We start from the raw sequence: 27,933 nt of genomic DNA on the forward strand, positions 1-27,933 counted from the left end.
GGGGGAACAATACAGCTTTTAACGCCCAGAAACCATTAGACCACATTGGCTAATTATAGCTTTGTCCCCAAGGGCCTCTCGCTCAGACTTTCTTCTTCTTAGACTGGCTTCCCCCTCTCACATTTAGAATAACAGGAAACCACCACTCCTAATTTTTACATTTGCTGTTTTTTCTTCTCTGGGAACTTTCCATGTCTTATAGTTTCATGGAGGGTTTTATGAAGATTTTGATTTCCTTTGAAACTGCTTAGCCAAATAAACAAAATATTTTTTTTCTAAAGCACAAAATGAAGACTATGATTTGTTCCCACCCAAACTCAGAAGCATAAGAAAAGCTCCCCCATTTGCTAAAGTTTTCATCTCCAGACTGTGAGCTCCAGCACATATATTCCAAATTGTCGTGGGTCAAAAAGTGCTGGAGGTGTTGGGAATGCAGCCAAGGATGAAGTAGAAGGATTAGAATGAGGTCAGCCCAGAAATGCACTGGAGAATAGTCTGCTAACCATGAAGTCTGAGTTTCATCTTCTGGAATTGTTGCTTCTTATTACTGCATGCTGGGTCAGGGGGAGAGGGTGTTGTTTAGGGGGAAAAAGGAGGAAAGAGAAAATGAAAGAGGAGAAAACTTCACTCTTCCATGGAAATATCAGCAGAAAATCTATAGGCTCTTGTGTCTCTGCTTCTTTTTTCAGTACAATGTTTTTAATAGACCAAAAGACAATCTTTATGATGTAATAGGTATGTGAATAATGTTTATAAAAAGGGTATATATAACATGTTAGTCATTATCAACTATTGTACAAATAAACCTTAGATATGTAAAATATATAAACATATAAAAATTATTTTATAGGGCAGTGGACACTTTTCATATCTTCGTTCCAAAAAATAGAGAGTTCCAGGGCTGGCATCTTATTCTTCATTAGTATATTGCACTGTAAAGCCAAAAGGTTTGGTGGGGTTTCATTTGTTTGCTTTCTGGTTTTGTAATTTATAATAATCTGAATGGATTACTTTGAAATGTCTGTTGCATATGTGTTGGTATTGTTTGCCCACACGGAGTCATCAGAGATCCATCCCACATTTTGCATCCTGGAAAATCAAAAGGAACTTTCTAGTGAGAAGAAAAACACAGAGAAGCCTCCACTGTTGGGTAACTCAAATTTGTACCTCTGACAGCTTCTTGTAAGTCTGAGGAAATGGGAAGTTTAAGATCAAATGTGTTGTCTCTCACTTAAGCACTGGGCGTTGGATAACTTTTCTGCTGGGAAGCAAGTACATATTTTTGTTAAGTTCTTTCTTCATGGACTTGATATGTTCTAGGGGAAACTAGAAGTCATGGCCCTAGGCCACCTTTCTTCAGGACTACTCTCCACCATCCGTTTTCAAAGAACCATCCACATATTAATTCTCTGATGTTCCGTGATTCATTGGCAAACTCAATGCTTTCAGAGCCCAGAGTTTTATTTGTTTGGGTTTGTGCCTCCAAATAAGTGTTAAGTTTGCTCTACCACTGAGACTGATCAGAAGAAGCAAAGGGGAAAAGGGAGCTCCCTTGCTGGAGAGGTTCGCTTGCACCTCTGACCACCTCTGACCACAGCCAAGAGAAGCACTGGGCCAGTAGCCGGTGTGTGAAATGCCATCTTCTCTTCGCACAGTGAGGGGTCATCGTGTGAGAGTGGAGAGGTCACCCAAGTCTCTTTTGCCAAAAATGCATATTGTTCCCAGCTGTAAGCTTGTGAAGCACAATATGTGTTTTTGCATGAAACAATAAAAGAGGTTTATTTTCACTTAATAGACCCGTCCCTCAGGCCTGGTGTTTTCAGTAGCTGGCTTGGAGCAGGGAGTACTTTATCATGTATTAAACGTCAACATTGCGCATTTTATTGTTCCCAAAGAGCTTTGGCCCCTGGCAGCTGCCCTGGACATCCAAAAGGAGGGCTGAGAGGAGTCCTTCGTCAGACAGGAATTGCTAGTTTCAGTGGGGATGGCTGAGCGCAGGGGTGAGTGACACTTCCCCTCAACACTCACCAGGCTGAGTTGGCCTCCCTAGAGCAAACTCCGGTTTGTGCAACCACGAGGGCCCAAGAAGGCCTCTTAGCCAGAAACTTTCTCTGCTTACTTAGTGCAGGAGTTAGTAGCACAGCCTCAATAGCCTGACTGCCTGTCACTTACCAGCTGTGTGGCCTTGGGCAAGTTACTTAACCTCTCTGTGACTCAGGTTCTTGTCTGGAAAATGGAGCTGTAATACCTCCTTCCTGAGGGATGTTAAGGATGAAATGTCTTAAAACAAGTAGAGTGCTTTGAACAGTGCCTGGCAATACAAGCACTCAATACAATTCATGTTTTACCACCTTCATAATGTTTGCTCTATCCACCAACCAATTATATTATTATTTACCTAATGTTCTTCTTTTAATTAACTCAATTTTAACCTAAAACTTGATAGAAAACTTTATATCCCAACTGTAAATGGAAAATTATATCATTTGCAGCAAATATAAGGTAACAGTAAATAGTAATAATAGCTGATATTTACCAAGTCCTTGCTCCTTCCCAGCCATTGTGCTAAGTGTCTTGACTTGTTAAAATACTCACAACCCTATGAGGACAGTACTGTCATTTTACAGAGGAGGAAACTGAGGTACTAACAGATTAGCAAATTTTCCTGTAGTTACACAATTAGTAAATGAAGGAGGAAGTTCAGCTTCAGACCCCAAGCTCCTCAGCATTGCTCTGTGCTGCCATGTTAACAAGAACAAAAGTATTCTATTCCCATGGTAGATGGTTGGTGAATTAGCTTCCTAGGGCTGCTGTGGTAACAAAGTACCACAAACTGGGTGGCTTAAAACAACAGAAACTTATTCTCTCACAGTTCTGTAGGTCAGAAGTCCAAAGTCAAGATGCTGGCGGGGTTGTGCTCCCTCCAAAACCTCTAGGAGAGGATCTTCCCTTGTCTCTTGCAGCTTCAGGTAGCCCAGGCATTCCTTGGTTTGTGGCAGCATCACCCCAATCTCTGCCCCCATCTTCACATGGCTGTCTTCCCTCTGTGTGACTACCTCTGTGTCTCTTCAAGGACAGCAGTCATGTTGGATTAGGGCCCACCCTAATGACTTCACCTTAATTACATCTGCAAGACTATTTCCAAATAAGGTCACATTCACATATATGAGGAATTAGGATTTCAGTAGTTCTTTTGTGGGAAGGGGTTGGGGGGGCATAGTTCAACCTGTAACAGTGGCCCACCTATGGCTTTGAATTTGGGGCTGAAAATTTACAAATGCTGGAGAGCTGTTCATGATCAGCAACAAGCTGAGACTTTCTCCTTTATGCCAGTCAGGACTGAAGGAGTCAGGACAAGGGAAGGACAATGCTCCTGCATTACAGTGATATTTAGGGCCCAGTCCAGGTGCTAACTGATTCACTTTGCTGTACACCTGAAACTAACCCAACATTGTAAATCAACTATAATCCAATAAAAGTTTTTAAAGATAATAAAAAAATAAAATAAACCGTCTTCTGCCCCATCATTGGTACTTTGGGAAAAGAGGCTTAGCTTAGCCATATAATAGTTCTTCCAGCTTCCCAGACATCTCTTGTGAAAGGGGAAGATGGGGGAAAATGCAGCCTTCCAAAACTCCAGGCAGGGTGATGGAGGGTAAAAAACTCACCTCTCGAATCTGCCTAATATGGCTGGGCTGGGATAGCAAATTCAGACAAATAACAGAGTCTTCAACGGGGGTACGTGTAAAGAAAGGACAACAGTAAAGACAGTAGTGGGAAATCATTTATTTTCATACTATTTCAGTGAAACCTTAAGAACAATCTCTGTACTAAGAGGGATTTGAGAGTAGGGTGCAGGAAAGTGAGGAGGAGATTTCTTGCTCTGTCAGATAAGATTTTCCTTAGTCGAAGGGGCCGCATAGATTTCGTACAGTTGGGAGGTCCTCAACTTGAGCTCCCGGGCCACTTGGCAGATGGAAAAAGGCCAGCAGCAGTGCACTGCCAGCCAGTCCTCGCACAGCGTGCCCTAGGGGAGACCGGGTCTCTGTTCTGGCTCAATCGTACAGGCTCAGTTCCCTTTCCCAGGAACCTCTGCAGTATTACCTCATGGCCCATCCCACCCACTGCCCCCAAGATCCGCCACCACCCTGAAGTCATCGCCCAGGGACACGACTCCACCGCGTTACCCAAGTGCCGAGCAGCTCGACTGCTAATCAATCCTTGCAATTCAGAGACTTGCCCTCAAGACTTCATACCTGAAACCACTGTCTCACTGACAGAAAATTCTCTGTCAACATCTTTTTATTTCCTCTTAGAACTTAATGTTTATAATTATTTTATTTACTTTTTTGGAGTAATAAATGCACATGGTCCAAAATTCCCACAGTAAGAAGGGATAGGAAATAAAAAGTAAATCCCCCCCTTCTACAGCTCTCACGAGCCACCCAGTTACCTGTCAGGGGGCTACCATCGTTGGTAGTTCTTATATACACTTCCAGATAAATTCTATGTCTAGGCAAATATATAGATACATACAGATATATACACATTACATTTTACCTACATATATATAGTCTTTTTAAGTAAATCGTTACATACTTATACACCTTACTCTTTTGTTCACTTAAAAATATATCTTAGGGATCATTTCACATGAATATATAAAAAGATGCCTTTAACTAATGAGAACCTACTGTACAGCACAGGGAATTCTACTCAGTGCTCTGTGGTGACCTAAATGGGAAGGAAATCCAAAAAAGAGGGGATACATGTATATGTGTGGCTGATTGACTTTGCTGTACAGCAGAAACTGACACAGCAGTGTAAAGCAACTATACTCCAATAAAAAACAAATAAAATAAAAAGATGCCTTCTTATCTGTCCACATCTTAGTAGGTATGACATGTCTGTCCTCAATCTCTCATTGTACCTCAGTCTCAGCTGCACAGGAAATTGGCTCTTTGAAGGGTCCCCAGGGAACCCCCAAAGTGAATTCTGTATATGCTGATGGGCTACATTTTAAGTGAGATTATCCCAAGTGTATCCTCCAAATTTGGTGCACTTCTACCTATCATCTTCTCTGGATGTAATAAGAGACAGAGAAACAGAAGTGGCCAACGATCTACATTATAATAGGTCCCCCTTGGAAATACCCTTCACAATGTGGCATTTTCGTTAATATACATCCTAGTAACAAATGAAGTCAGAAATTTCTTCCCTTTCCTTTCTCAAAGTATTCCACTAAGTGTGGTGTTTTTAAGCATCCTCACCCACACCTCATTTTTTTAAAAAAATCACAGGTTTGAAAGGCATCCAGGTTCTCATACAGATCCAGCTTCACATATATATCCAAACACACTTACCCGTATTCTATGTCTCTCTCTGGTGCCAATTCTTAGTGCAAAGGTGGACCCAGGTAACAATGGCCAACAAAAACACTCTCCATAATGCCTGGCGATGTCACACTCAAGACACATGGGACAAATGAGACCACAGAAACCTGTCAATAACCACATAAAAGCAAGCTCAGGTTCTCAGTTGTGCTTGGAGCAACTTCACATCTCAAAGAGCATTTATAGCCCTATGCCATCAATTTAATACTGCATTGTCCCCCTGCAATCAGGGACTGAGAATGAATAACCAATTTGCAAAACTCACTATATGAGAATTGCCATAACTGAGCCACACCAAAATTGTCTTCTTTTGTTAAACACTGGCAAAGCTGAACCTGCTACAATTCTGATAACGTTCACTACAGTAACTTTTTTCTGTCAAGAGAAAAGCATTAAATAATTTTTTATAGTTGTAACATAACTGTTGCTTCTCTTATGTTCATCTATCTAATTTCAATATTTAAAATAGACACAGTATAAGATACTTTTGAACAGCAGGCGTCTTCTTCTATAAATGTGATTGAAAGCTCTTATATGGTACACTGATTCTGCCTGCTATTCTTATAAGGACTTTATTCTATTTCTCAGGCCAGAAGGTTTCTCTAATGTTTGCAGTTGCATGGAGCCACTGACATCTGCCAGTTTTAATCTGTAAACTAGTAGAGGCTTGGTTCCTTGAACATCAGCTGGAAACAGTTGGTCATTTATTCATTCATTCATCTTTAACTACTGATATTGTTTCCTACACATCCTGCATGAACCATTAACACAGAGGTTCTCTTTTAAATACGTTTTGGGTCACGGAACCTTTTGAGAATATGGTGATAGCTATGAACTTGCTCCTGAAGGGGAGAGAAAAATACATGAACACAGACATGCAAAATTGTGCATTCAGTTTCACAGGGTTCAAGGATCCATTGAAAACTATCACTGGACCACAGGTTAAGAACCCCCGGTAAACGATTAAGATGCTATATCATTGCAAAAGATGACAACCTTGACGAATACAAATAATTTGAACTATGAAAGAGCAAAAAAACTAACCATAACCTTTAAAAATGTATTCAATAAATGTTATTGAGGCATAATTTATAAACAAGAAAATGCACAAATCATAAATGTTCAGTTGGATGAGTTCTGACAATTATATTCACCCACGTAACCAAACGTGTAGAACACTGCCATCACCCCAGGGAGTTCCCGTGTGCCCCTTCCCAGACAATCCCAGTCCTCCCACCCCCACTCCAGACATATCACTATTCTGATTTCTATTCCCATAGATGAGTTTTACCTCGATTTGGACTTCGTATAAGTGGAATCATGTTTACTTTTGTATCTGACTTCTTTTGTTCAACATCACGTTTCTTGAGATTCATCTATGTTGTTATGTATATCTGCAGTTTGTTCCTTTTATTGTTGAGTAGTATTACCAATGTATAAATGTTCTACAAATTGTCCACTCTCCCACTGTTTATTCCATTTTTTGCTACTATGAATAAGCACTATGAATATTCATATACAAGTCTTTACGTGGACAAATATTTTCATTTCACTTGGGTGGATTCCTGGAAATGGAATTGCTAGGTCATGGGGTAGATTTATGTTTAATTTTACCAGAAATTTACAAAGAGTTCTCCAAAGTATTTGTACCATTTTACCCTCCCACCAGCAATGTATGAGAGTTTGTTGTTCCACATCCTCACCAACATTTGCTATTGTCAGCCTTTTTTATTTTATCCATTCTAATGAGTGTGAAATGGTAGTGTTCATAGCCTTCTAGTGCACCAGACACAAAGGCTCACATGCCATGTCACTAGCATACTAGAATTCCTTGTCAAACACCTGTCTCTGTTGCCTCATCCCTCCCTCCCTCTTCAACAGTGAGGAGTGCAGAGTCCCACTCCCAAATTCAGTGACAAAGAAGCAGAAATCTAGGAATGCTGTTTTATCTTAGAACCTCCAAGAGATGTGCCTGGACTCTGGACTTCTCCAGTTTCATATAAGAGGTGAGATAGAACATGTGCATGGAGGGCATGAGGACTGGAGTGGGGAGGGGTACAAGGAGCAGCCTATCTGAGAAACAGAACATCTATTTCATCAGGAATCTTAAGAAAATCACAAAATCATGTATTATAGGCATCACTTGGCCCAAAGCAAACACTAAATTCATCCTTGATTAAGTCTGAGATGTTTTGTCCCACATTTAAAAAAAATCATGACTCCTAGCGAGATCAGCAGGTCCCACTCAGCACTGACAACTGGTATAAACAGGTCAGAGGACAGCAAATGGCCCATGAACATGCAGTGAGTTCACAGTGGTAATACTGTATGCAACCCTGAATTAGAGGACTTTGAAATCATGGCACATAAAAATCAATCAAAACTTATGCATGAATTACAAAATACTGTAGTGTATATCCCTGCAGATAAAAAATTAATCAAAAGTTGCATAATTATACAGCTAGCAAGCTAAGTGAGTAATAAATTGTCTTTACCCAATTGCCTGAGCTGCACCACTTTAACTGGCAGAGAGAAATACCCACCATCCTCAATAAGCATATTGTAAAGAAGTTGTTTTGTGCACTGAAACTCCTGTACCTTATTTTTATGACTCATATAACACATGCTGTTAATTTTATTTTTAAGCCTTTCCATTTGTATATCCAGGTTATCTAAGTGTTCATTATGAGGGAGTACTAGATACTGAGGAAACACACCCAAAATTCAATTACCTTGGGACAGAAGTCAGACATGATAAAAAATAAAATAAAACTATAAAAGCCAAAGTTTTATTATATAATAGATAATATTTATACAGATTTCACCATGTGCCAAGCCCTGCTAAAAGTACTTTACATTTAGTAACTCATTTAATTCTCACAACAATCCTATAAAATTTACTATTATTAGGCCCATTTTACAGATGAGCAAACGAATGCCCAGAGGACTTAAACCATCTGCCCAAGTTCATACATTTGTTAAGAAGGGGTAGAGGTCACGTTTGAACTCAAGTAGTCTGGCTCCAAAGTTTTAACTACTACACATACCACATATGCCCAAATGTTCTCATGTTTTATGTATTTAATTAGTAAACAATTGTGGATTTGTGTGTTCTAAGACACTGCCCTCGCTACCACTGTTTGGTATTTATTCCTTTGGAGAGTCTGAAATCATGCAACTTCTTTAGGAAAGATCCTTGGGTCAGGTGTACCGAGATGGAGTGCTGTGGGATAAACACTGTGCTCAACAAGAGATGCACAAGGGTAGGATGATGGAATCCTTTGTCTTCAGGGGGCGCTAGGAGGAAATTTCGCTAAATAAATCACAGACCAAGGATAAGTATCCAGAACATACAAAGAATTCCTGAAAATCAATACATCAAGGATTAAACAGAAGAAGAAAATGAACACAAGACATGAACAGGTAAAGAACAAATACAAATGACCAAGAAAAAACACGAAAAGCTGCTCAATGTCATTAGTAATCAGGGAATTGCATACTAAGACGATCAGAAACCATTTATTACCTATAAGAATGCCAAATTTTTCTAAGGTGTTTTTATTTTTGAATTTTGTTTTATTTATTTTTTAATACAGCAGGTTCTTATTAGTCATCAATTTTATATACATCAGTGTATACATGTCAATCCCAATCGCCCAATTCATCCCACCACCACCACCACCCCCCTGCCGCTAACCCACCTCGGTGTCCGTAAGTTTGTTCTCTACATCTGTGTCTCACTTTCTGCCCTGCAAACCCGTTCATCTGTACAATTTTTCTAGGTTCCACATATATGTGTTAATATACAATATTTGTTTTTCTCTTTCTGACTTACTTCACTCTGTATGACAGTCTCTAGATCCATCCACGTCTCAACAAATGACCCAATTTCGTTCCTTTTTATGGTTGAGTAATATTCTATTGTATATATGTACCACATCTTCTTTATCCATTTGTCTGTCGATGGGCATTTAGGTTGCTTCCATGACCTGGCTATTGTAAATAGTGCTGCAATGAACATTGGGGTGCATGTGTCTCTTTGAATTATGGTTTTCACTGGGTATATGCCCAGTAGTGGGATTGCTGGATCATATGGTAATTCTATTTTTAGTTTTCTAAGGAACCCCCATACTGTTCTCCATAGTGGTTGTATCAATTTACATTCCCACCAACAGTGCAAGAGGGTTCCCTTTTCTCCACACCCTCTCCAGCATTTGTTGCTTGTAGATTTTCTGATGATGCCCATTCTAACCGGTGTGAGGTGATACCTCATTGTAGTTTTGATTTGCATTTCTCTAATCATTAGTGATGTTGAGCAGCTTTTCATGTGCTTCTTGGCCATCTGTATGTCTTCTTTGGAGAAATGTCTATTTAGGTCTTCTGCCCATTTTTGGATTGGTTTTTTTTTGTTTTTTCCTGTGGTATGCGGGCCTCTCACTGTTGTGGCCTCTCCCGTTGCGGAGCACAGGCTCCGGACGCGCAGACTCAGTGGCCATTGCTCACGGGCCCAGCCGCTCCGTGGCATGCGGGATCTTGCAGGACTGGGGCACGAACCCGTGTCCCCTGCATCAGCAGGCAGACTCGCAACCACTGCACCACCTGGGAAGCCTGGGTTGTTTGTTTTTTTAATATTGAGCTGTGTGAGCTGCTTATAAATTTTGGAGATTAATCCTTTGTCCATTGATTCATTTGCAAATATTTTCTCCCATTCTGAGGGTTGTCTTTTCGTCTTGTTTATGGTTTCCTTTGCTGCGCAAAAGCTTTGAAGTTTCATTAGGTCCCATTTGTTTATTTTTGTTTTTATTTCCATTACTCTAGGAGATGGATCAAAAAAGATCTTGCTGTGATTTATGTCAAAGAGCGTTCTTCCTATGTTTTCCTCTAAGAGTTTTATAGTGTCCAGCCTTACATTTAGGTCTCTAATCCACTTTGAGTTTATTTTTGTGTATGGTGTTAGGGACTGTTCTAATTTCATTCTTTTACATGTAGCTGTCCAATTTTCCCAGCACCACTTATTGAAGAGATTGTCTTTTCTCCATTGTATATCCTGGCCTCCTTTGTCATAGATTAGTTGACCATAGGTGCGTGGGTTTATCTCTGGGCTTTCTATCTTGTTCCATTGATCTTTGTTTCTGTTTTTGTACCAGTACCATATTGTCTTGATTACTGTAGCTTTGTAATATGGTCTGAAGTCAGGGAGTCTGATTCCTCCAGCTCCATTTATTTCCCTCAAGACTGCTTTGGATATTTGGGGTCTTTTGTGTCTCCATACAAATTTTAAGATTTTTTGTTCTAGTTCCATAAAAAATGCCATTGGTAATTTGATAGGGATTGCATTGAATCTGTAGATTGCTTTGGGTAGTATAGTCCTTTTCACAATGTTGATTCTTCCAATCCAAGAACATGGATTACGTCTCCATTTGTTGGTATCATCTTTAATTTCTTTCATCAGTGTCTTATAATTTTCTGCATACAGGTCTATTGTCTCCCTAGGTAGGTTTATTCCTAGGTATTTTATTCTTTTTATTGCAATGGTAAATGGGAGAGTTTCCTTTATTTCTCTCTCAGATTTTTCATCATTAGTGTATAGGGATGCAAGAGATTTCTGTGCATTAATTTTGTATCCTGCAACTTTACCAAATTCATTGATTAGCTCTAGTAGTTTTCTGGTGGCATCTTTAGGATTATCTATGTATAGTACCATGTCACCTGCAAACAGTGACAATTTTACTTTTTCTTTTCCAATTTGTATTCCTTTTATTTCTTTTTCTTCTCTGATTGCTGTGGCTAGGAATGCCAAAACTATGTTGAATAACAGTGGTGAGAGTGGACATCCTTGTCTTCTTGTTCCTGGTCTTAGAGGAAATGCTTTCAGTTTTTCACCATTGAGAATGATGTTTGCTGTGGGTTTGTCATATATAGCTTTTATTATGTTGAGGTAGGTTCCCGCTATGCCCACGTTCTGGAGAGTTTTTACCATAAATGGGTGTTAAACTTTGTCAAAAGCTTTTTCTGCATCTACTGAAATGAGCATATGGTTTTTCTTCTTCAGTTTCTTAATATGGTGTATCACATTGATTGATTTGTGCATATTGAAGAATCCTTGCATCCCTGGGATAAATCCCACTTGATCATGGTGTATGATCCTTTTAATGTTTTGCTGGATTCTGTTTGCTAGTATTTGGTGAGGATTTTTGCATCTATATTCATCAGTGATATTGGTCTGTAATTTTCTTTTTTTGTAGTATCTTTGGTTTTGATATCAGGGTGATGGTGGTCTCATAGAATGAGTTTGGGAGTGTTCCTTCCTCTGCAATTTTTTGGAAGAGTTTGAGAAGGATGGATATCAGCTCTTCTCTAAATGTTTGATAGAATTCACCTGTGAAGCCATCTGGCCCTGGACTTTTGTTTGTTGGAAGATTTTTAATCACAGTTTCAATTTCATTACTTGTGATTGGTCTGTTCATATATTCTATTTCTTCCTGGTTCAGTCTTTGAGGTTACACTTTCCGAAAAATTTGTCCATTTCTTCCAGGTTGTCCATTTGATTGGCATAGAGTTGCTTGTAGTAATCTCCTAGGATGCTTTGTTTTTCTGCAGTGTCTGTTGTAACTTCTTTTTCATTTCTAATTTTACTGATTTGAGTCCTCTCCCTCTTTTTCTTGATGAGTCTGGCTAATGGTTTATCAATTTTGTTTATCTTCTCAAAGAACCAGCTTTTAGTTTTATTGATCATTGCTATTGTTTTCTTTATTTCATTTATTTCTGCTCTGATCTTTATGATTTCTTTCCTTCTGCTAATTTTGGGTTTTGTTTGTTCTTCTTTAGCTCCTTTAGGTGTAAGGTTAGATTGCTTATTTAAGATTTTTCTTGTTTCTTGAGGTAGGCTTGTATAGCTATAAACTTTCCTCTTAGAACTGCTTTTGCTGCATCCCATAGGTTTTGGATCCTCTTATTTTCATTGTCATTTGTCTCTAGGTATTTTTTGATTTCCTCTTTGGTTTCTTCAGTGATCTCTTGGTTGTTTAGTAACATATTGTTTAGCCTACATGTGTTTGTGTTTTTTACATTTTTTTCCCTGTAATTCATTTCTAATCTAATAGTGTTGTGGTCAGAAAAGATGCTTGATATGATTTCAAATTTCTTAAATTTACTGAGGCTTGATTTGTGACCCAAGATGTGATCTATCCTGGAGAAAGTTCTGTGCACACTTGAGAAGAACGTGTAATCTGCTGTTTTTGGATGGAATGTCCTATAAATATCAATTAAATCTATCTGGTCTGTTGTGTCATGTAAAGCTTCTGTTTCCTTATTTATTTTCATTTTGGATGATCTGTCCATTGGTGTAAGTGAGGTGTTAAAGTCCCCCACTATTATTGTGTTACTGTCAATATCCTCTTTTAGAGCTGTTAGCAGTTGCCTTATGTATTGAGGTGCTCCTATGTTGGGTGCATATATATTTAAAATTGTTATATCATCTTCTTGGATTGATCCCTTGATCATTATGTAGTGTCCTTCCTTGTCTCTTGTAACATTCTTTATTTTAAAGTCTATTTTATCTGATATGAGTATCGCTACTCCAGCTTTCTTTTGATTTCCATTTGCATGGAATATCTTTTTCCATCCCCTAACTTTCAGTCTGTATGTGCCCCTAGGTCTCAAGTGGGTCTCTTGTAGACAGCATATATATGGGTGTTGTTTTTGTATCCATTCAGCAAGCCTGTGTCTTTTGATTGGAGCATTTAATCCATTCATGTTTAAGGTAATTATCGATATGTAAGTTCCTATGACCATTTTCTTAATTGTTTTGGGTTTGCTTTTGTGGGCCATTTTCTTCTCTTGTGGGTCCCACTTAGAGAGGTTCCTTTAGCATTTGTTGTAGAGCTGGTTTGGTGGTGCTGAATTCTCTTACCTTTTGCTTGTCTGTAAAGCTTTTGATTTCTCTGTCGAATCTGATGAGATCCTTGCCAGGTAGAGTAATGTTGGTTGTAGGTTCTTCCCTTTCATCACTTTAAATATATTGTGCCACTCCACTCTGGCTTGTAGACTTTCTGCTGAGAAATCAGCTGTTAACCTTATGGGAGTTCCCTTGTATGTTGTCTTTTTTCCCTTGTTGCTTTTAATAATTTTTTTTGTCCTTAATTTTTGTCAATTAGATTACTATGTATCTCGGCATGTTTCTCGTTGGGTTTATCCTGCCTGGGACTCTCTGCGTTTCCTGGACTTGGGTGGCTATTTCCTCTCCCATGTTAGGGAAGTTTTTGACTATAATCTCTTCAAATATTTTCTCAGGTCCTTTCTCTCTCTCTTCTCCTTCTGGGACCCCTATAATGCAAATGTTGTTGCATTTAATGTTATCCCAGAGGTCTTTAAGGCTGTCTTCATTTCTTTTCATCCTTTTTTCTTTATTCTGTTCCACAGCAGTGAATTCCACCATTCTGTCTTCCAGGTCACTTATCCGTTCTTCTGCCTCAGTTATTATGCTATTGATTCCTTCTAGTGTAGTTTTCATTTCAGTTATTGTATTGTTCATCTCTGTTTGTTTGTTCTTTAATTCTTCTAGGTCTTTGTTAAACATTTCTTGCATCTTCCCGATCTTTGCCTCCATTCTTTTTCCGAGGTCCTGGATCATCTTCACTATCATTATTCTGAATTCTCCTTCCGGGAGGTTGCCTATGTCCACTTCATTTAGTTGTTTTTCTGGGGTTTTATCTTGTTCTTTCATCTGGTACATAGCCCTCTGCCTTTTCATCTTGTCTATCTTTCTGTGAATGTGGTTTTTGTTCCGCAGGCTGTAGGACTGTAGTTCTTCTTGCTTCTGCTGTCTGCCCTCTCGTGGATGAGGCTACCTAAGAGGCTTGTGCAAGTTTCCTGATGGGAGGGACTGGTGGTGGGTAGAGCTGACTGTTGCTCTGGTGGGCAGAGCTCAGTAAAATTTTAATTGGCTTGACTACTGATGGGTGGGGCTGGGTTCCCTCCCTGTTGGTTGTTTGGCCTGAGGTAACCCAACACTGGAGCCTACCTGGGCTCTTTGGTGGGGCTAATGGCAGACTCTGGGAGGGCTCACGCCAAGGAGTACTTCCCAGAACTTCTGCTGCCAGTGTCCTTGTCCCCACAGTGAGCCACAGCCACCCCCGCCTCTGCAGGAGACCCTCCAACACTAGCAGCTAGGTTGGGTTCAGTCTCCCTTGGGATCACTGCTCCTTCCTCTGGGTCCCGATGTGCACACTACTTTGTGTGTGCCCTCCAAGAGTGGAGTCTCTGTTTCCCCCAGTCCTGTTGAAGTCCTGCAGTCAAATCCCACTAGCCTTCAAAGCCTGATTCTCTAGGAATTCCTCCTCCCGTTGTTGGACCCCCAGGTTCAGAATCCTGATGTGGGGCTCAGAACCTTCACTCCAGTGCGTGGATTTCTATGGTATAAGTGTTCTCCAGTCTGTGAGTCACCCAGCCACCAGTTATGGGATTTGATTTTACTGTGATTGCGCCCCTCCTACCATCTCATTGTGGCTTCTCCTTTGTCTTTGGATGTGGGGTATCTTTTTTGGTGAGTTCCAGTGTCTTCCTGTCGATGACTGTCCAGCAGCTAGTTGTGATTCTGGTGTTCTCGCAAGAGGGAGTGAGAGCACGTCCTTCTACTCTGCCATCTTGGTTCAGGGCTGGCCACACTCTAAGGTTTTTAGAGCATGTCAAATGCTGTGGGGCACCACAGAGAAATAGGTGCTCCATACACTGATGGAGATGGAAACTGGCACAGTCACTTTGGAAAGCAACTTGGCTGAATCTCGTAAAATTTTAAATACTCTGGGATTCAGTAACTCCACTTGTCAGCATCTACCCTAGAGTAATGCTTACACATGCACACAAAGAGGCCGGTACAAGGATATCCACTGCAGCATTATTTGTGGCTTCAAATTTAAAACAAGAGTACATTAATAGACAAACGTGTAAATAAACCATGATGGTGCCGATCATACTAGGGAATAATTAAGAACGCAATGAAAGATCAATTAAGTACCAACAGAGATAAACCTCTAAGACATATTTTGAGTTAAAAAAATCAAATTGCATAATGATATTATAGCATAATACCATTTATGCTTTGTTTAAAAAGTTACAAAGCAATAGTATATGTTAGTAATAGATGCATATGTAAATACAGAGAAAAAGATCTGGAAGAAAACACTCCAAATTGATTTAATAAAAAAGAGTGACATGGTTCCCTTTTCTGTAATGTTTCATTTCTTTAATAAAGTGAACATATTCATGTGTTATTTGTGAAGTAAAAAAAATATATATATATGCAAGTATGTGTGTGCACGTGTGTGTGTGTGTGTGTATGTGTGTGTACTTTTTTTAAAAAAGAAGCTCAGGCTCAAGAGAGATCCATACCATAAATTCAGCCTCTTCCTCTTCCCCCCAAAGGCCTAGTGGTCATGTCAGCTCCCACAGCCTAAACATTCCTGGCCTATTCTCTAACATGAACTCCACCCTCAAGCATGGAATGTGGTTCGTCATTCATCCCTCTAACACACAGGGGGAGTTGAGATAAAAAGAAGGCTACACAAAACCACAGTGTGGAGCCCCAAAGAACATAAGTAGGAAAGTTGTGTGGAAATTGCAGCAAGGCACATTTCAGGTCAATTATCACAAAAAGGCAGAATCTAACAATAAGAGATGCTTAAAAAAGGAATGGTGGGGGGCTTCCGTGGTGGCGCAGTGGTTGAGAGTCCGCCTGCCGATGCAGGGGACACGGGTTCGTGCCCCGGTCCGGGAAGATCCCACATGCCGCGGAGCAGCTAGGCCCCTGAGCCATGGCCGCTGAGCCTGAGCGTCCAGAGCCTGTGCTCTGCAACAGGAGAGGCCACAACAGTGAGAGGTCCACGTACCGCAAAAAAAAAAAAAAAAAAAAAAAGGAATGTGGGGCTTCCCTGGTGGCACAGTGGTTATGAATCCGCCTGCCAATGCAGTGGACACGGATTCGAGCCCTGGTCGGGGAAGATCCCACATGCTGTGGAGCAACTAAGCCCGTGCACCACAACTACTGAGCCTGCACTCTAAAGCCCACGAGCCACAACTACTGAAGTCCGTGCACCTAGAGCCGTGCTCTGCAACAAGAGAAGCCACCGCAATGAGAAGCCCATGCACTGCAAGGAAGAGTAGCCCCCACTCACTGCAACTAGAGAAAGCCCACATGCAGCAATGAAGACCCAACTCAGCCAAGAATAAATAAATAGATAAATAAATAAATAAGGAATGGGGCATGCTCATACTTTGTGGGTGGGAGTGTAAATTAGTACAACTTCTAAATGGAGAGCCATTTGGAAACATCTATCAAGATTTAAAAAGGTACGTACTATCTGACCAGTAGGTTTACCCTCAGCAATTGTCCAACAGATAACTCACGCACATACAAAATGGCACCAATACAAGAATACTCACAAAGCATTGGTTTGAATAGTAAAAAGTCTGGAAACCACATAAAGATCCACAAATAAGAATTTTTGGATAAATAAATTATGGTACATTCATACAATGGAATCTATGCAGCAATTTAAAATATTAGCTTCAGAAGTGCTGATATGGTCTGCACAATATGGTCACCTATATTGTTAAATTAAAACAAAATAAAGATGCAGAACTGTGTGTGTTTACAATTCTATTATTTGTGTCAATTATATATACCACATATACAGAAAAAATCTGGAAGGATAGATACCAAAATATTAACAATGTATATCTATGACACTGGGATTACAGGATACTGCTTTCTTCTTTTATAGCCTTTTGCATTTTTCTTTTTTACCATGATTATATGATACTTTTATAATAAAAAGATTAATCTATTTTCATTAAAATTTTTTATATATTTATAAGCATATAGACTATATTGGGGCTCAGGTAAGAGTGGTGGCCTCTGAGGAGAACTGGGCAGGGCAGGAGGGCAAGGATGGAGTTGCTGCTTTTCATATACCTAAGGGGTAGGTACTTTTGAATTTTGCATCACGTACCTGGTAACCTATTAAAAATCTTTTTTTTTTTTTTAAAGCACTGAGATGGCTCCAAGGGAGAGGAGCCCTCCTCTCCAGAAATGTTCAGAAAGCCAAGCCTGTCAGGTCCTTACCAGGCTTGCTACAGAGGGGACTTAGACAAGCTGGTGAGGGGCCAGACCAGCTGACCCCAATATCCCTTCTGAATCTAGACAAGCTGGTGAGGGGCCAGACCAGCTGACCCCAATATCCCTTCTGAATCTAAGTCTTTGTGATTGTTTCAATGAAGTGCAGGAAAGAAGAAAGCAAGTGAGAATACAGGTTAAAAATTCATTCATAGATGTGTCGTTCAGGAAATATTCATTAGCGCCTTCTATTGGTCAGGTGCTCCGCTGGGCAAGACCAATGAGCAGGACCAGTGGTCCCTGCTTTCAGACTGCAGTGTACAGTGTACAGTTTACCCAAGATACAGTTCAAGGACACAAATCCCAGTCTGAGGCCTTTTCATGCCTCCTTCCTCTTCCAGAAAACCAAAGAAATTCTTGGACTGCTTCACCCCACCCACATTGGGCCTCTGATGGCTTCTTGTCCACACAAAGCCCTTTACTGCCTGGTGCTTGTGGTGCCTCCACAGGAAAGGTGATTTTAGTGGCTGGTTCTTTCCCATCTCTCAGGTATCAGCTTAAGTCAGTTCCTCAGAGAGGCCATCCTTTGCCCCCTGTAATTTCCTTTCAAAACACCTTGTTTACTTCCTCCACGGCACTCAGCACCACTGCAATTATTTTGTCTATTTGCTTATTGCCTATGTACTCAAAGAGACCGTCTCTACCTTCGTCACTATTATATCTGTAGCGCCTATCACATGACCATACATAGGTAGGAACTCAGTAAAGGCTGGCTGAATTACAAACCAGTGTTGATTACACCTTCCACATAAACCTCCTCTGGGGCAACATCACAAACATCCCCAGCTGGAACAGCCAGCCTTTCACCCACAAGGCCATTTCACAGCCACTTATTTCACCTCCGCTTCAGCTTCACATCTGAGCTTTCAGAAACCACATCCTCAAAGGACACAAAAGCACCCATTTTCTCATCCCAGGGCAGTGTGAATTCAGAAGAAAGCACAGAGGTGGAAAGAGGGAGGCAGTTTAAAAACCAGAAGTGCAATTAAATGAAGAAGCAAAATGTCAAAAATAAATGGAAATTATCACTGTTCATAATGTACCCTTTGCTTAATGGATGACAAACTGTAGCAGTAATTCTCAACATTTAATGGTAAACTATCCCAAGATGGGAATCTGACGTGAAACAGTCATGGAAAGAAGATGTCCCTTTTGTTTCCAATTTTGTCACAAGTATTGTCACAGTGATGTGATTAAAATAAAACTTTGTGGATGAAGTAGCCCTTTTAAACAAGGAAGGAAAGAAACCTAAGACTCATAGCACTCATACTCCAGCTGCATCCTGGGAATCATGGTGCAGATCACCAGTGTATAAATTTTTTCTTGTGAGACCATTAGCTTAGAGATACTATGAGCAGTTACAAAATGGAGGCCCATCCAGGGAACAACAATTAGGACACAGTACATTTGAGATCAGCCGGTACTGTATATTCATGGCCTCTCCTCCACAGATCACGTCCAGCTGTAAAGAATATTGTATTCTCCACATGTCATTCCTTCTTGCCCCTAGAATGGGCTCTCCAATGGACAAGCAGGGACCCAGTAGACCCGTGTGGTTGGTCTCCTGAACACTGATGGGGGTGGAGCACAGAACTAAGCAGTGAAACAATGTTTAAGGCTGAGGGGGTGGCATGTGGTCCTTTCTTTGGTCAACTTTTTAGGTACTCTTGGGATTGGGCAGCAACCAATCTAAGTCTCCTGATTCTACTCTTTGCTCTCAACACTCTGGAAAATAAAAATTTATAACAACAATGACATTAATACCTATGATTTACTAAGTGCATTATTGTATATTTGTTGGAATTTTCATAGTAACACACCCCAATAGTAAATTTAGGAATTTATCCCTTCCCTATTGTGGGAAATAAGAGAACTGTCATTCAAAACGCCCTGGCCTAGTCAAGCAGCAGTCATGACCTAGGCTAGGCAGATTGGGCTCCATTGCTGAAACAGCAATTCTCAGACAGGAAAGCAAAAGGATTAAAATGTTTGGAGTTGACCAGACTTTCAGCTATCTCCTGATAATGCATCTTGTCCCTCCTAAGCTTAGCTTTTAGTTGATTTCCTGATTTTGTGAGCTACCCCATAACCTTCTAATGAAATCCTATGTTTGCTTGTGTATTAATTTCCTAGGGCTGACATAACAAAATACCACAAACTGGACATCTCAAAACAATAGAAAGTATTCTCTCATTGGAGAATTCTGGAGGCTCGAAGTCTGAAATTGGCGTGTTGGCAGGCTTCGTCCTTCTGGAAGCTCTGGGGGAAAGTCTGTTCCATGCCTCTCTCCAAATTTTTGGTGGTTGCTGGCAATCCTTGGCATTCCATGGCTTATAGATGCATTATTCTAATTTGTGCCTGTCTTCACATGGCCATCTTTTCTGTGTGTGCATCCAAATTTCCCTCTTCTTACAAGAACACCAGCCACTGGCTTAGGGCCCACCCTAATCCACTATAACCTCTTTGTAACTTGACAACAATGCAAAGAACCTATTTCCAAATAAGGTCACATTCAGAGGCTCCAGGTGGACATGAATTTTGAGGGGACACTATTTAACCCAATATATAGCATGCAACCAAAAAAAACTCTGATCCAGTTATGTTCCAAGCCAGTGTTCTAGAGTGGGTTCTATGCATTATCTGCTTTAATCTTGACAATCTTTAAGGTGGGCGCCTTTATTTACCCCCATTTCAGAGCTGGAAAAATGAAGGCCCTGAGAATTTGTTCAAGGTCAAATGGCCAGTAAGAGGCAGAGTTAAGATTCAAGGCAAGGTCTATATCCAATACAAATGTGCTCTCCTAACCACTACATTATGTTCCAGGCTTTGCTCTACTTGGAAATGCACTGATACCCTCACCCCTCCAACCACGAACTATAAGCTATGAAAGGAAAATGGTCCACTCCCCAAACTGGGGCTAGGTCTCCACATCTCCACGTGGCTATTCTGCCTTCTCTGTACCACAGTACTGGGTGACAACCAAAGTCAGAGAATGTGGACAAGAACCAGGAAGAATCCTGAGTGATTCAGAGAACAGCTGCTATAATTGTCTGGTCAGAAGTACACATGGGTAGCTGTGGCAGGAAGAAATCTGCTGAGCTCTGGGTCAGATGGTCAAAGGGACAGCGATGGAGGGTAGTGTTTGGTGCTGGGCGGTCTCTTCTCTGTGAGGCCCAGGCAAACAGTGAAGGCTCAGGCTTGGATGATCAGAGCACCAAAAATTTTGTTAGAGTTTCTGCCTCAGCCAAGACTCAGCTGAATAAGGACGTGGATCAGGTAGCAGCTCAGAGCTCTCTGGTTGATCCATCTTGTGAGGCTTTAGGATAAATCCAGGTCTTGCCAGACCCTCTAAAGGGTGGGGGAGCCATATTCTTCAAAAATAGTGGATCCAGAGTCTGTTGAACTTAAGAGACTGGCCCTCATCCATCAAAAAGGACAGTCCCCCACCCACCCCACCCCCACCCCCCCCCCCCGGCAAAAAAAAAAAAAAGATTCTGTGACCGAGTTACTCCCTAGGGCAAGAACATCAGGTCCTGGAAAAGGATACTGACATGTGGTACCAGAGATGGGTCAAAATGTCCTAAGGTAAAAATAGAATCAATGTGCTTTGAACTTCAAACCCAGTGGAAAATCATGCAGCTAGAGGGCAGTGTTGTTGGTACTTCTTTACATCTAAACCAGTGTCTGAAAAGATTTCAATCAACAAAGGGAGCTATTCAACCTAAATGTCCATCAACAGAAGAATGGATAAAGAAGATGTGGTACATATATACATTGGAATATTACTCAGCCATAATAAAAAGGAACGAAAATTGTGCAATTTGCAGAGACGTGCATAGACCTAGAGACTCAGAGTGAAGTCAGAAAAACAAATATATAACATCACTTATATGTGGAATCTAGAAAAACGATACAGATGAATTTAGTTGCAAAGCAGAAATAGAGACACAGACATAGAGAATGGACTTATGGATAAAAGGTGGGGAGGGGGGAAGGGATGAATTGGGAGACTGGGATTGACATATATACACTATTGATACTATGTATAAAATAGATAACTAGTGAGAACCTACTGTATAGCATGGGGAACTCTACTCAATGCCCTGCAGTGACCTAAACGGAAAGGAAATCCAGAAAAGAGGGGATACATGTACACGTATAGCTGATTCACTTTGCTGTACAGCAGAAACTAACACAACATTGTAAAACAACTATACTCCAATAAAACTTAATTAAAAAAAAACAAAAGGAGCATCTTTTTATGATTGGTCTTATTCAATGATTGGTCTTCCTCACTATTCTGTGAGGAAAGTGCTACACTTCCCTCACAGAAATACTAGAGATAAGCAAAAAGAAAAATTATTCATTAGCGTACCATCTGGAGACACTTGGTGTAAACATTTGTATTTATATCCTTCCAGATATTTTTCTAAATATTCCCCCAAATTAATGTCTAATGTACATGGTTTTACAATCTGATTCTTTAACTTAAAATTGTATCCCAACATTTTTCCATCTCAGGAAGTATTATTCTACAACACGACTTTTCATGGCTGTATAATTCATTGTATTGAAGCCCCCAGTGAACATTTAAGTTGTTCCAGATTGTTGCTACAATAACCAACACTGCAACATTTAATGATGCTGCTAAATCTTTGCACATGATTTATTTCCTTCGACTAAATGCCTAAAACTGTAATTACTGGGTCGAAGACTACATAACACTTGAGGTCCTTTTTATAGGTGTTACTAACCATTCACTGGGAAGCTTGTACCAATTTATACTCCATCAGCTGCAGATAAGGGAGCCCATTTTGTGTGTCTTTACATGCAATGGATTTTGTCATTTAAAAAAACCTTTGAAGTCATCACTTATTTTATAAAAACAGCCACATCCCTAAAAAGCAAGATCATTCCTGCCAAGGAGTGTACTTGAGTCACTAGAATATTAGTCTAGTTAGTCTGAAACCATTTAATTTCTGTCCTTGTGCCTGACGCAGCTTTTCTACCCACTGGTGTCTTAGGAAAGAAAATAGTAAAGGAGAACTTAAAGGAAGAGAAAAAACATACAAATTCTCCTATCTCTGCAGACACTGAAGAGGCCGGTGCTCCAGTCCCCACCAGTCTGGACAATCGTTGTGACTGTGGTCCTGCCACTGGCTCCCCGGACAGGCTGCTTCACCACAGCCTGGGCTGGTGCATGGCTCCTGGAGAGTCAAGGATGGTGATTAACTTGGAAACAAAGAAGATGGTTCAGAAGGATAATCATCAAGCCAAGACACAGTGATAAAGAGCTGGGACCCAGTGATGCCCAGTGGCTCTTATTTCATAGCCCAAGCTGATTTCACCATCTCCCTCCCTCCTCCTCCATCGTACCTTCTCTGATTTTTTGCCCCATTTCTATTAGTGGCATTATTATTCCAAGCTCTGTCCCTCAGACTCAATGTCAAGTCTACTTCCTCAGTGTTTCTCAGTGTTTAATAATAAATTCACAAATTTGGAACCAAGAGTGCTCAGTTCAAGCCCCAGCATGCCACTTCCTGGAAGCCTGACCTTGGTTAAGTGGCTTAACCTCTGTTTTGTTTGTTCAAATTTAAGATGAAAAAACTACCTCACAGGGTTATTATGTGGACTGAAGGACAGGTAACTTGTTTATTGTGCACACAGCCTGTGTAACAATGTGACCCTGAGTGAGGCTGTATGCAAGGATTTTGAAACTTTGTTGAAAAGACAAATAAGGAATTGGACTGAATGGTACATCTAAATCTGGACGAGGCTACTGAAGTGGGACAGGTAGTATCATTTAAATGAATAACCCAGACTTCAGAATATATCTTGATATCAAACCACTATATGGTTGTCCTCGTGCAGCCACATAGTACAACTCTGGTTCGATTTTCCCTGAAGGGCATAGATATTCCACTCAGTCATTCTGAAATAGAAATACAGGCCCAGGGGGTGGGCTTCAAAAGTGAGGTGAGAAAAAAACTTCCTTCTCTTTCTGGGGCTGAAAGTTAGATTTGCCTGAATGCCTACCATGGGGATACCTGGAGTGAGTCCTATAGTGAAGGGTAAGCTGTTATGTAGCCTCATGGAAGGGGCATGTCAAGAGTGGGATAGAGGGGCCCGAGAATGAGAATGAGTCTCAGCCTGTACATAGTAGCAGTTATTCTGTTTGGGGCTACCCTTTTAGCAAGCTTCATTAAGAGTTTTGTACCTGGTCTTTGATGTGTTATGAGGAAATAAAGAGCTTGCCTCATACTTGAGAGAAAATAAAAAGACAGCAGTATTTCTTCCTGTAACAGCTGTTGTTACAGTAATAGTCACCAAAGTTCTGCACCTGGGACACCTGGGACACAAAACCTAGAGGCCAGAGTAGAATACTCCTGAGCATCCTTAAGGCAACACCCTGTGGGCATCTTGGAAACAGCTGTGGAGCCCTTTGAGAACCTCTGATTTGGGACATTAAATCCAATGGAATTTCAAGTTATCATAATATGGGGAGCTCTGTTCTTGTTATTAGGATCACATCTCTTTTTCATTCCACCAATACTACCCACACCCTCCCAAACCTGACAGCACATTGGCTTGTTAAAAAAACAAATTCCCAAGCCTCACCCCAGACCACTGTACAGGACTCCAGGGATGAGGTATAGAAATCAGTGTCCCTAATAAAGTTCCAAGGCAATGCCCACGTAGTCATCCTGATAACAGCCTGAAACCTGATACGGGTGGACTTGGAGACCACTGATGATCACTGCAATGGCTTCTGCATCTCCTACCAGGTAGGTGGCGATGTCAATGTAACAGAGATGGCAAGGAAAATAGAATAGGAGGTAAGGCAGAAGGGAAGAGGATGCTGGGAGCACAGCCAAGCTACAGTGCCAGTGAGACATGAGGGGCATCCCAGCCAACAGCTGGGAATGCTGCACAAGAGCATGGAAGAGCGAGTAGAGTTGGGAGTGACCTATCCAGAAGTGTGAAAGTAGAGCTATGAAACATCCCCACCCTTTTATCCATTTGGCATTATAGACAATATGTAGGGTCTAACAAGCTTTTCAAGAACCTATCAAAGCGTTTGAGACCTGGAAAAAAGTATTGGCTACAAAATATAAAAACTGCAAAGTTGGGGCTTCCCTGGTGGCGCAGTGGTTGAGAGTCCGCCTGCCGATGCAGGGGACACGGGTTCGTGCCCCGGTCTGGGAAAATCCCACATGCCGCAGAGCGGCTGGGCCCGGGAGCCATGGCCGCTGAGCCTGTGTGTCTGGAGCCTGTGCTCCGCAACGGGAGAGGCCACAACAGTGAGAGGCCCACATACCACCAGAAAAAAAAAAAAACTGCGAAGTTGAAATTAGTTAATGCTCAATTAAACACAAAAACCTAGCATGATACCTGTCACATGAATGTCCAATTTGGAATTCACACATATTTTATTACATTTGAAAACAAATTACAATTCTCTCATTTTGAAAAAACAAAAAACAAAAAAACCCAAGAATGAATGACTGCTGAGAAGCAGCAGCTAATCATAAATTAAATTACTCAAAGCCAAATAATTTCAAAAGCAAAATTATTAAAAGCCTTTCACTTAGTATACAGAAAAGAAAAAGGATATAACATAGGTATGGGTGCATGTTAATATATTTGCTATGATGTGGGCTAAAGCTTACTGCTATGGATTGAATTGTGTCTCCCCAAATTCATATGTTGAAGATCTAGCTCCCAATGTGACTGTATTTGGAGGTAGGGCTTCAAGGAGATAATTAAGGTTAAATAAAGAATAGGGGTAGGATCCTGGTCCAATAGGACTGCTGGCCTTATAATAAGGGAAAAGCCATGTAAACACTCAGAGAGAAGGCTGCAAACCAAGAGTCCTCACCAGAACTGGACCATGATGGCACCCTGATTTTGGACTTCCAGCCTCCAGAACTGTGAGAAAATAAGTATCTCTTCCGTAAGCTACACTGTCTGTGGTATTTTTTTATGAAATTCTGGGCAGACTAAGACACCTATGAAGACTTCAGATTGGTCCTGAAGAAACTACCTCTGTACATATCTTCTCTCCTCTACTTCCATGTGAACTCCTTGAGGTCAGGGGGCACCTGCTGCTTCTCCCTGTATCCCCAGAATCCAGTGCACTCCTTGAAAACTAGTGGGTGCACAACAACTGTTGAATTGGATTAAACTCAATTCACACATCTCTTCCATTATATCTGAGTCCTCCTCAAATCTAGCTACAGATTATGTGGCCTTAACCATGTTTCATTCTCTAGTAAAGGCACAACTCTCAGGTCTGAATTGATTACATAAAAACATCAAGAGTTTTTATTGAGAGTAGCCTAAAATCTTCTTGCATGCCTCCACATAACCCAGGGCATTTACCTCTCAATGTGATCCCTGCAAGTTGGGACTTCCATTATTACACTAAGAGTTTCCAGCAATTTTAGTAAAGGAGTTTCTTAGCGCTGAGCCCCTAGATTAGATTTTCCCCTGAAACGCACTTATAGCTTGGAGCCCTAGAAGAGAATTTTCTGCTTCTATCTCAGTATTATATGTGTAACACCTATTATGGCAAGGAAGCCTGTCCTCTAGCTATTGCAAATCAAATAACTAAGAGGGTAGCTTTTCCTTGGTGGGGGAAAAAAAGGGGTTTTTGTGTGTGTGTTTGCCTAATTTTGAACTCAAGAACTGTATTATTTTCTTTCCTTAATACTCTGAATCTTTGGTGATTTTTATATTAAAATGTTTGAATTGACATTCATTAGCTAAAACATTTCAGTTCAAGATTATAGCTCATGTGTCAAAATTAAAATAACAAGCACAGCTACCCTTCACTGAGTACCAGCTATGTGCCAGGCACTTAGTAGTTCCTTTAAGAACTGAATAATTATTCAGGGGCTGCTATAGGTGTCAGACTAAAGTAGCTATTGCAGCTTCCTACATAGCTTTTAGCTCTGTATATTACTCTAGATAGATAGAATCTTACACTACCAGTAATAAGAATGAGTTTGGAAGCAGTGGGTGAAGCTGATGGTCAGTTTCTAAATCAGAGTAGCTATCCATTTGCCATCAAATTCAGCAACTTCTTCATTTAGTGTAAAGAGGACAGAGCTTCGATTCAGGCACAGTAAAGTACAAATGTGGCTCAGCTGCATTCTAGTTGTTTGACCCTGTAAAATACAACTTGTCCCAGTCCTCAGCTCTGGTCTCCTCTTCCATAAAATTGGATTTAAACTATCGCGCCTCCATAGTCGCCCTGAGGATTAAACAAGATTATGTACTTGGCATATAGTAGGCATGCAGTTGATGGCAGCTACCGTTATTATTTAAATTAAGGATCTTGCACATACCCTAGGGCATCCTGAACACTTTTCTCAGAAACGAAGAGCAGAGGGAGGAGATTGGGGGCAGTTTCTCAGTTGTCATATGTGCTACCCAAATACCTTAAAATTCAATCAGGGTGACTGATCATCCCAGTTTGCCCTGGCCTAAGGGATTTTCCAGGATGGAAAACTTTCAGTGTTAAAATTAGAACAGTCCCAGACAAACCAAGAGGGTTGGTCACCATAAAGGAGAGAAGCAGAGAGAGGCTTCAACTGGTGGGAGACAGAGGACTCACTGCAGTCATTCTAGTAATCAGCTCCTACCAAACAACGGATGGGACACACAGCCTTCCCCTTTTTCAGCCTTACCCTAACCTTCACCTCTTCTAGCAGCTAAACACATTCCCCACTGCATGTTCCCACACACCTGGTGCTTCAGCCTGGGGGGGTTTCATGTCACCCTCTACTTTAATGAAACTTGCAGTACTAAGAGTTTGTTCTGCCTTCCACTGAGGCCTCCTTGATGAACCATTTCAAACTCTTAACTGAAGTCAAAACTCTTGAGTTTTGGTTTCAAAAGGGTGGAAATTAATGGCAGCCGCCAGAAATAAAGTTTCACTTGGTCAGGGTGCAACATTTCCAGTTAAGAATAGAGACACCTTTCCATCCAAGCCAGCTCTTTTCTTTTCACCAGCCAAGCAAGGCCAGAAGGAAATAATCAGTTGCCTCCTTTTCAAGCACACATGGGAAATGACAGCAGCTTTCTTCCTGAGCCCAGTTTTCTTTTTCCTGGCTCCTTACAGGAGGATATTGATTTGATATTCCAACCAAAGAGCAAAAGCTGGGGGTAAAATCACCCTATTCCCTACCTCAAGCTGGAAATAAAATGTTGTGCATCTTCAGATGATATGAGTGAAAGCAACAGAGGTGAGTGTGTGTTGAGGAAGGAAATATCCTCAGGAAACTCAGAGAAGTAATTTCCAAACCAATTCATAGTTAATAGGTATTTTCTTGTCACTGGGGATATCCTTTTCCCTTCAACAAT

General features: G+C 40.8%; 1 protein-coding gene across 1 annotated transcript; it reads right to left on the reverse strand.

Annotated features, from left to right (window-relative positions):
• Positions 1-3,779: 3,779 nt before the first annotated feature.
• Positions 3,780-27,933, reverse strand: PLAC8L1 (PLAC8 like 1). The gene is made up of 4 exons (XM_029218559.1): positions 27,758-27,933; positions 22,636-22,772; positions 5,364-5,500; positions 3,780-4,027 (listed from the first exon to the last, which is right to left on the reverse strand). Exons 1-4 carry the CDS (start codon positions 27,880-27,882, stop codon positions 3,887-3,889), a joined length of 540 nt encoding a protein of 179 aa, XP_029074392.1. The 5' UTR covers positions 27,883-27,933; the 3' UTR covers positions 3,780-3,886.

The sequence above is a fragment of the Monodon monoceros genome, unplaced genomic scaffold, assembly GCF_005190385.1.
Source record: "Monodon monoceros isolate NGI ecotype Baffin Bay Population unplaced genomic scaffold, NGI_Narwhal_1 Super_Scaffold_12, whole genome shotgun sequence".
Classification (NCBI taxonomy): Eukaryota; Metazoa; Chordata; class Mammalia; order Artiodactyla; family Monodontidae; genus Monodon; species Monodon monoceros.

Excerpts from the sequence above, each read along its gene's own strand:
- PLAC8L1 (XM_029218559.1), bottom strand. The coding sequence starts at position 27,882 with ATGAATTGGTTTGGAAATTACTTCTCTGAGTTTCCTGAGGATATTTCC. Across the intron at positions 22,773-27,757 it reads CATTTTATTTCCAGCTTGAG|GAGCCATGCACCAGCCCAGG; the intron begins GTAGGGAATAGG and ends TTGACTCTCCAG. Across the intron at positions 5,501-22,635 it reads CTGCAGAGATAGGAGAATTT|GTTTCTGTGGTCTCATTTGT; the intron begins GTATGTTTTTTC and ends GGTTATTGACAG.